At 42.1% G+C, this 8,514-nt stretch overlaps 1 protein-coding gene across 1 annotated transcript; it reads right to left on the reverse strand.

The window, feature by feature from the left end:
* Positions 1–1,236: 1,236 nt before the first annotated feature.
* On the reverse strand, positions 1,237–8,090 carry asb13a.2 (ankyrin repeat and SOCS box containing 13a, tandem duplicate 2). The gene is made up of 6 exons (XM_035748856.2): positions 7,922–8,090; positions 7,431–7,618; positions 7,056–7,212; positions 6,843–6,977; positions 6,494–6,685; positions 1,237–4,070 (listed from the first exon to the last, which is right to left on the reverse strand). Exons 1-6 carry the CDS (start codon positions 7,965–7,967, stop codon positions 3,943–3,945), a joined length of 846 nt encoding a protein of 281 aa, XP_035604749.1. The 5' UTR covers positions 7,968–8,090; the 3' UTR covers positions 1,237–3,942.
* Between the last annotated feature and the right edge of the window lie 424 nt (positions 8,091–8,514).

Here is an 8,514-nt window from a genome sequence, read left to right on the forward strand (position 1 = left end):
ATTTAGGAGACACAAAACACACAAAATGGTGCCTCACTGCCTCTTACTCTAACAAGCAGACAGAGGCTGTGTGTACTGTGTGTTGTAGTGCCTGACCAGTTCTGAGTTATGGTGTGGTAGAGATTGTCCTTAATATGAACTTCTAACCCTTTGCTATAATTATATGGGAGTAGAGAAGCTATAATTACACCAAGCTTTTAATAACTGGTCCGGGGCCAATTTTGTTGTTAGTCCCATTATGGTTAAGGTGAAGACTGAGTGCAAGACAGGCTGGTCCTAAATCAGTTGCTCATGGTTGAAAGTAACTATCAGAGTCCCAGCTTGGCAAACACTTCCTCACATCTGATCCTCGTTGAGTGGGGGAAGGATTCCTAACTGGAGTTGAAGAGCTCTCCCAGTGAGGCCTAGCAGACCATCACAGCATCAAGTCTATCTCTCCTCTAAAAGACACTGAGCCTCTCAGATTCCTTCCGGATCTATCTACATCCATCCTTAATTCCCCTCCCCGAGGAAGTTTCTACAAAGAGGTGAAGAGTTGTTTCTTATAGCTAACAAAGATGTGAGGATAATACACATTGGCATATATCTACTGAGAGGTTTGAGTTCAAAGGTTGAAAGCTAATGAGTAACTCCATTCCACATATAAACCTTGGCATATCTCTGAGATAGTACAAACAGATGTAATCTAGGAAAGTACATCAACGTGACTGGTTGTTTTTGCGTTAGGAGAGCAACAGAGGAAGCACAGGGGAATACCGTAGTCCCATCCATTTCAATCTAACTAACCCCGTAGCCTTTTATTCTGTAATCTAAAGAGGGTGGGTGAATGAGTGTATTCTCGCCTCCCTCAAGAATGAGCACGTTTTAAGCCTTTTATTTAGTTGTCTCAAATGCCTATAGATCAATTTCTTCAAATGGACAGTTCAAGGTTCACTATATCTCCATATCAGCTCATACAACTCAGGAAAATAGATGTACTCACAGCCTCTTGTCTACTAGTGCTAGAGCGGTGCAGCTGCTTTGTAACTTGACGAGTGAGCGAGATTGATTGTTGTTAAACAAATTCCTAATCTATGGCACATCCTGGTGGACACTGGACATAATCATGGCTGGAGATCCATCTTGTTGCTCATTTCAATTTCTGTTCATCATGATATCGGCCTACTCTAACAGTTGACCCAATTTAGATGAATGAATCGAGCTTACCATAATAAAATCCAAAAGGCAGCGAGCATGTCAACAATGCCGTTCATTAACACACAATGCCAGTCTTACAGTATACAGAGCAACACACATTTCTGTGGAGGACATATTATTTACAATAGTATTTGACTGACAGATTTAAACAGTTACACAAACATGTATCATAAGAAATAGGTATTTGTAGCATTCTTAGTACCCAATACTGATTCATGAATCTACTGTATCAAGTGTGCAAGCAGCATGCTAGATCCAGTCTACTTTGATGTTACATTGCTTGATTGAAAAATAACCTGTTAGCTGCACAGCACCAAATACCTGATGTTTGAAATCCCTGTGCAGATACCTTTGACTGGTTTTTGGCTTATCTGAACAGCCAGAGAAAGTGCCTTTGAAACAGGTGTCTCATTCCTTTAAAGGCTGATCCAAAATCCCCAAATTGCACTTTTTTTGTTGTTCAAATATGTTTTATAACTGGACATTCTTCTCATGCCTGTTCTCGTCTCCTCCATCTGAATGTTAAGACTGAGAAAAATGCTATTTAAACCATCATCTACATGGTCAGCCTATTTTAAGACTGAGCAGTAAGCAGATCCCTTCTGAACCGGGGTCAGTTATTTTAACAAGCTATTTTAAACGAGGGCATTTATCCTTGTTCCCTCATGTGAACAGGGAGGGCTCCAGCTATTTCTGCTCCTGAGCTTATTTCTGGATGTGTTCTGAACGGTTAAGACGGTAATGGACGAGGCCGCGTTGCATCCACAGAAAACAGTTCCAAATAGGTTCCTGTCCTGGTAAAAAGCAATCGAATGCCGCAAGCGATGATCTAACAACCTTCATACTTGACACAGACATGTAATTTACTCAATAGTCCAGCAGACATGCTGTCTCAGCACAGATTTGGAAGGGAGGCTAAATGAGGGGGGAGAAAGCTGCTTGAGCTTATTGATGATACAGACTTAAATAGCTTTTTGAGGGCATATTTTGCTTTTCGAGTGCATTCAAAAACTTGACCGTTCCCAAAATGGGTTAAACAGATGGATTATCTGAGAGGACTGTCACTTGCGCTGTACTTGGTACTATAAAAAAATTGGACGTGGAATCTATATGGAAAATACATTTGTTTTCGGTTAGATGGAGTCGTGAATCCAACATAACAATTATTAATTTGTTGAAAAAATGGAATTTAGGCCAGACTAAGCAAGTGGCACAGATGGACCTATCCAAGCAGAAGATACATCTCCTTAAAATGTTGATATTTGGCTGTGTTGTCAACAAAACACAATATTACTTTGCAATACAGCAAATAGCCTTAAGTTTAGACTATCTTAAAAAAAACAAATGTAACATTCAAATTTATAAAAGAGTAACACATACATGACCACATTTTGAGGTTACTATAAAAGGGTGCATGTGCAAGATAGCGTGCATAGATCACAGGTCTGTGGAGATCACCACAACTGCTGTAATAATCTGCACAGAATCTCAAAACGGCATTGATTCCTTGCACCCATGTACTTTTAATGTAATCTCAACTGCCATCCAGCTCATTTGTTTCTGCTATTAGATTAATCACAGGGATTTATCAATAACTGACATTGTATTCCCACTTGAGCTTAGCTGTGCTTTAAAATGGTTGAAAGTGCAGTGATTAACATTTTGGGTGACAACTAAACCAAAAATCAACATTGTTTTCTATTGGAATTTAATTTGAGTGTGTTAATATAGGTTGTAATCTCATTAACGTCTCAACCAAATATTACCCAATTATCCACACTGAAATGAGGTAGTGTGGCCAGTGGGGAGAGATTAAATAGGTCATAATCTTTTAGAAACACATTTTTTGATTAATGCACATTGCCTTACATAGACATGTTGATAATAGACATATTCCTCTGTTCCCATTATGAAGATGGGTTATGTCAAATAACAGTACCAATACAGTGACCAGAGAGACAACTCAGAGGAATCCATACACCCTCATCAAACAGACACCGTATTCAGGCCTGGGCCGTCTCAGCTAATAGCGGACGCAACAGATCAGAGGCACCAACAGTAAAAAAGCAGGATTGTTTTCCAGGGTGTTTCTCTGTTGCCTGGATTCCACGTCCGCCTCAAACACATCCAGTTGTCAGGTGTGGTTTCCGTTCCGATGTCAGGGAGGAATCTGGGATACACAGTGACATCTGGAGAGTGTCAACGGGAACGCCGCTCATACTCCTGCTGCAACACCGTTTCTCATCCCTGAGGATGTACCGGAGATCTGGGATGTGTTGCTGCCGCATTGTCATGGCGACTAAAATGCTGGTGTTGTGTCCACACATGGTATTGCAGAGTGGACAGGATCAGCTGCCAAAATCACTTCCTCTCCTCCATTTCTTTTCTCCTCTCCCCCTCATTTTCACTGAGGGCCTCCATTTGTCTTTCATGTAGGTTTACAAGATATGGGAGTTCTAAGAATAAACTGTATGTAAAAAAGTCCCCATTAAAACCTCCTATGCTTCTGTTCTTTAAATATGTATCTAATGTGTTAATATGGCACACATTCTTAAGACAAAGAAAAAAGTGCTCTGCTTAAAAATACTGTTTGGAAACCTGTGCTTTGCTGTATGCATATTATTTTTATGCATCTAATCTAGTGGTATCTAAGGTTCAGACTGTAGCATTTTGATAATTGTGATGTTTTATAGAAAGGTTTCAATGTCTGAGCTTCCTTCCTATCTCCTTAGTAAGATAATGGTGTCAGTGGTAACAGAGGAAGCTAATGATTTGCTTTGGTATGTCCAGTTGAACTACGACCTCCAGAGCTCTGATACCCAGCATCGTCCTTAGGGTCACTCTGCTCAGCTGCTGCAGACTCAATGGAGTACCTACAGGTAGACAACCGCAAATGTTTATGGGAGATATAGTCTCTAGCCACAATATACAGAACACAGGAATAGAGTACTCAAGTATCAATACACAGTCAGAGATATGGGTCCTATTTAGTATTTTTAAATACTGGAGCTTTTGAGCAGGGATTTTAAGTTGTCGTTTACTTGCATAACCCAACAATAGGACTCAATGAGTTGAGCAAATGTTTAAAACTGTATGTCACAATGTCCTTGCACTTCATTAAATAAAGTTACATTTTTTTTCCTTACAAGAGGTGTCTGTGTCTGATGCCTAGGATACTGTTGCTGTGTGGCTTCTCACACAGACCTGGTCTCACATTCCACGAGAGGCTCTGAGACAGAGGAATCTGTCTGGGTTTGGGTCTCATCGTCAGTTACTGACAGGTAGCTAAGCTGAATGTTATAGACCGGTACTAATTTAAAATCAGCCTCCTGGAACGTGAGTAGGATAGACATTAACTTGAGAGACAGGACAGATGGACTGGAGCCTATGTTCAAAATATCTTTCTGACGTAAGACTGCGTATTGGCAGGGGTTAAAGTAAGATAGTACGGTCCGGTATTGAGTCCTAAAAAAATAAATAGACGGGATACGCCGTAGAGGTAAATCATGAGCCTTTCACAACAATTAAAACAAAATGACAAAAAAAAACTACGCTTTGACAACATTATTTATCATGACCACGTCAGCCACATGAAAAATGGACTTGAAAGTAGGTGGCATATTATAGACGCTTCAAAATGCAGTGTGGTTCGAGGAGAACACTGACATTTTTCCAAGGCAGAGATGACTGGCCAAGACTGGCGCGCGCGGACATCAATTCAGGCTACAAGTGTAGGAGGAATGACAATCGCAGAATGTCATTAGACTTTTTGGTGTTTTAACAGATGTTTCTTTCCATTCATCAAATGGTTGGGGCACAGAGCACTGTTTGGCTGTTGGAATTCATTTGTGAGTGGACAAATGTGCGCGTGGTTGTGTTTATGCCACATTGAAAGGTAATACATTTTAGTTAAGTTACAAATCTTCACTACTAGAACCACAGAGATCCTTTTCAATTAAGCTAAGGACCCTGGAATTAAACACCTCCCTCTGCAACTGGATTGTGGACTTCCTGAAGGGCCGACCCCAGGTGGTAAGTGTAAGCAACAACATGGCTGCCACGCTGATCCTCAACACTGGGGTCCCTCAGGGGTGCATGCTTAGTCCCCGCCTGTATTCCCTGTTCACCCACGACTGCGTGGCCAAACACGACTCCAACACCATCATTAAGTTTGCTGACAACACAACAGTGGTAGGCCTGATCCCCGACAACGATGAGACAACCTATAAGGAGGAGGTCAGAGAACTGGCAGTGTGGTGCCAGGACAACAACCTCTCCCTCAATGTGAGAAAGACAAAGGAGCTGATCATGGACTACAGGAAAAGGTGGGCCGAACATGCCCCCATTAACATCAATGGGAGCGGGTCGAGAGTTTCAAGTTCCTTTGTGTCCACATCACCAACAAACTATCATGGTCCAAACACACCAAGACCGCCTGGTACGGCAAATGCTTCTGACCGTAAGGCACTACACAGGGTAGTGTGTATGGCCCAGGATCTATATAATAGGTGGTGTCAGAGGAAAGCCCATAAAATTATCAGAGACTCCAGTCACCCAAGTCATAGACGGTTTTCTCTTCTACCGCACAGCAAGTGGTACCAGAGCGCCAAGTCTAGGACCAAAAGGCTCCTTAACAGCTTCTACCCCCAAGCATTAGACTGCTGAACATTTAATCAAATGGCCACCGGACAATTACATTGACGACCTCCCTCACTCCCACCTGCATGTACAAATGACCTCAACTAACCTGTACCCCCGCACACTGACTCAGTACCCCCTGTATATAGCCTTGTTATTGTTATGTTATTGTGTTACTTTTTATTTGGTAAATATTTTCTTAACTCTTGTTGAACTGCACTGTTGGTTAAGGGCTACTAAGTAAGCATTTCACTGTAAGGTCTACACTTGTTGTACCAGGCGCATTTGACAAATAAAGTTTGATTCGATTTGAAATTAATATGGATGCTACTTTATATGTCATTCTATAATTAGGCCCCCAAAAAAAGGAGGCCCCGTACCAGGAAGAAATTAAATCTACCTTGACCCGAGTATTGTGTACCAATTAAGAAGTGTTCAAACAACTGTTTTTGATGGGTTCAACATGATCAAGTTATTTTTTAAATTACTTTTCCACTACCTGTAACTTTTTGATCCTGAAAAATTAGTAATGGGTACCACCTACTGGTGACACTGTGACATTGCTTAGAAATCCCCCCCAAAAACATATGGGTACAGTACACGTCTGTTGCTTATAACTGGTAACTGCAGTGTAAAAACCTCTCTCACACTGACTTACTTTCATAAAACTCTAAGCAGAGTGCAGCGGGAGAACCAGGATCGATGTAGTCAATGGGCTTCTTATCGTTTTTGTCTTTGGCGTAGATGTTCGCCCCAAACTCCACCAGCATGTCGATCATGTCAACACTCTTCACTTTAGCAGCATGGTGCAGGGCCGTCTTGTGCAGCCGAGCATAATTCACTTTGGCACCTGAGGAAGCAAATGACACAGAGGTTATTAATAAAGATTCACCTCAGAGTTGAGAACTCAAATCCAGGGTTTTATTCTCTATTCAGGATTATCTTCATTGTGTTCTTCTTCTTCAAAATCAAATAATTTGTTGTTAGTGCTATTCTCTGATGCTCACCTGCGTTGAGTAGTGCCTTGACACAGTCTGTGTGGTCGTTGGCACACGCCACATGCAGTGGGGTCCCATAGTACAGGTCATATGCCTCCAGACTGGCACCTTTAGCGATCATGATCTTCACAACGTCAGCATTACCTGGGACACAAGAACAGACCGTCACAAGTTCTTAAACAATCGTGATGCACGCTCATCCTACACCTGCCACACACTTACCCCCCATGCAGGCTTCGTGTAGGGGTGAGGTGGTCCGGGAAGAGAGGGTGGGGTTCACCTTGGCCCCATGCTCCAGCAGCATCCGCACACAGTCAAAGCTCCCAACCGAGCAGGCCTCACACAGAGGGGTGCTACCGTCCGTGTTACGGGCATCCACCTACAAGACAACACAGCCATTATGTATATATCCTGATTAACTATAAATAACATTACTTTCTCTTCTGTTGATCTTTAACCTGTGTTGAATCTAGGACACACTTTTCTCCTGTGATATGACTGGAGTGTTTGTTGACAATCCTGTATTCTTCTATGGCTAACCTACCTCATTTATTGAAGTTATTTCTCTTATCTCTCTCAACCTAGTGACAGTCTCACCTGTGCTCCAGCATCCAGTAGCAGCCTGACACACTGGGTCTGCCCCCTTTCACATGCCTCATGGAGGGGGGTGATAGAGTCCACAGCCACTATGTTGACGGAGGCACCGCTCTGGATGAGTTGCTGCAGCTGGGCAACATGTCCCTCGGAGGCCGCTTTGTGCACCTCGGTCCTCTCTGACCAGCAGCCTGGGGCAAGCCACACAGTCATCAGCCAGAGAGCAAATAGCAAGAGAATACCTATTGCTACATAATCAGCCAGCGCTAGGTGAGGGCATGCTAGATCATCTCTGGTGTTGACAACACATTTTGCCATCGTAAACCTTTACTTGACAATCGATATGGACTAAAACACAACATGGCACATATGTAGCTGATTTACGTTGCTGTTATAGCATGAACACATGCTTGCTAGCTATGACATGCAGTAACCAAATGAATGCTAGCTAGCTGGCATACAATTTCAAGGAGCCGAAATGTTTTTATACGCACCTATGTCTCCAAAGAAGTATGGTCTGGCAGTTTCAACCTCCATCATTTGGTCAAATCCCGTTTTATGTTGAAAAACTGTAAATTACGTCCCACGAGAAGTAAATAAACACATTTGAGCTGCGGCACTGACACATCACGTGACTGGTTTTGACATCTCCTTTGACGGATTTAAGGGCGTGCTGGGAGTTGTAGTACAAATGTTTTGTCAAAATTTTCATATTACTGCAAGAGTAGAGAACTTGTAGTTGTTTGGCTTTATCAAACCATGCTAAAACAAGCTTTCATCTCTATCAAATATTATAACATCATTGTTGCAGGCCTTCTTGAAATGTATTTTACAATGTATTGTTACTGCTTATAGTAATACATCACATCATATTGTATGTGTGTCCCACAGTAAACAAAACATATACAGAAGAAGATGAGATGTGTCCAAACATAGTATTCAAGCTTCTTCCTGTTCCTGATATTCCTTTGGGAATCCATCCATGAGTCAGTTCATAAGGCAGCATCAGCACTCCTCATGTCTCAGAAAATGTAGCTGATGGTACGTTGAGATATGTCCAGTTGACCTACGATCTCCAGATCTAGTA

Source organism: Oncorhynchus keta, chromosome 33 (assembly GCF_023373465.1).
Source record: "Oncorhynchus keta strain PuntledgeMale-10-30-2019 chromosome 33, Oket_V2, whole genome shotgun sequence".
NCBI classification, from domain to species: Eukaryota; Metazoa; Chordata; class Actinopteri; order Salmoniformes; family Salmonidae; genus Oncorhynchus; species Oncorhynchus keta.

Coding starts and splice junctions, on each gene's coding strand:
- asb13a.2 (XM_035748856.2), bottom strand. CDS start 7,967: ATGATGGAGGTTGAAACTGCCAGACCATACTTCTTTGGAGACATAG. Junction 6,686..6,842: donor CAAGGCACTACTCAACGCAG/GTGAGCATCAGA, acceptor TTGCTTCCTCAG/GTGCCAAAGTGAATTATGCT. Junction 4,071..6,493: donor CTGCTTAGAGTTTTATGAAA/GTAAGTCAGTGT, acceptor GTCTACCTGTAG/GTACTCCATTGAGTCTGCAG.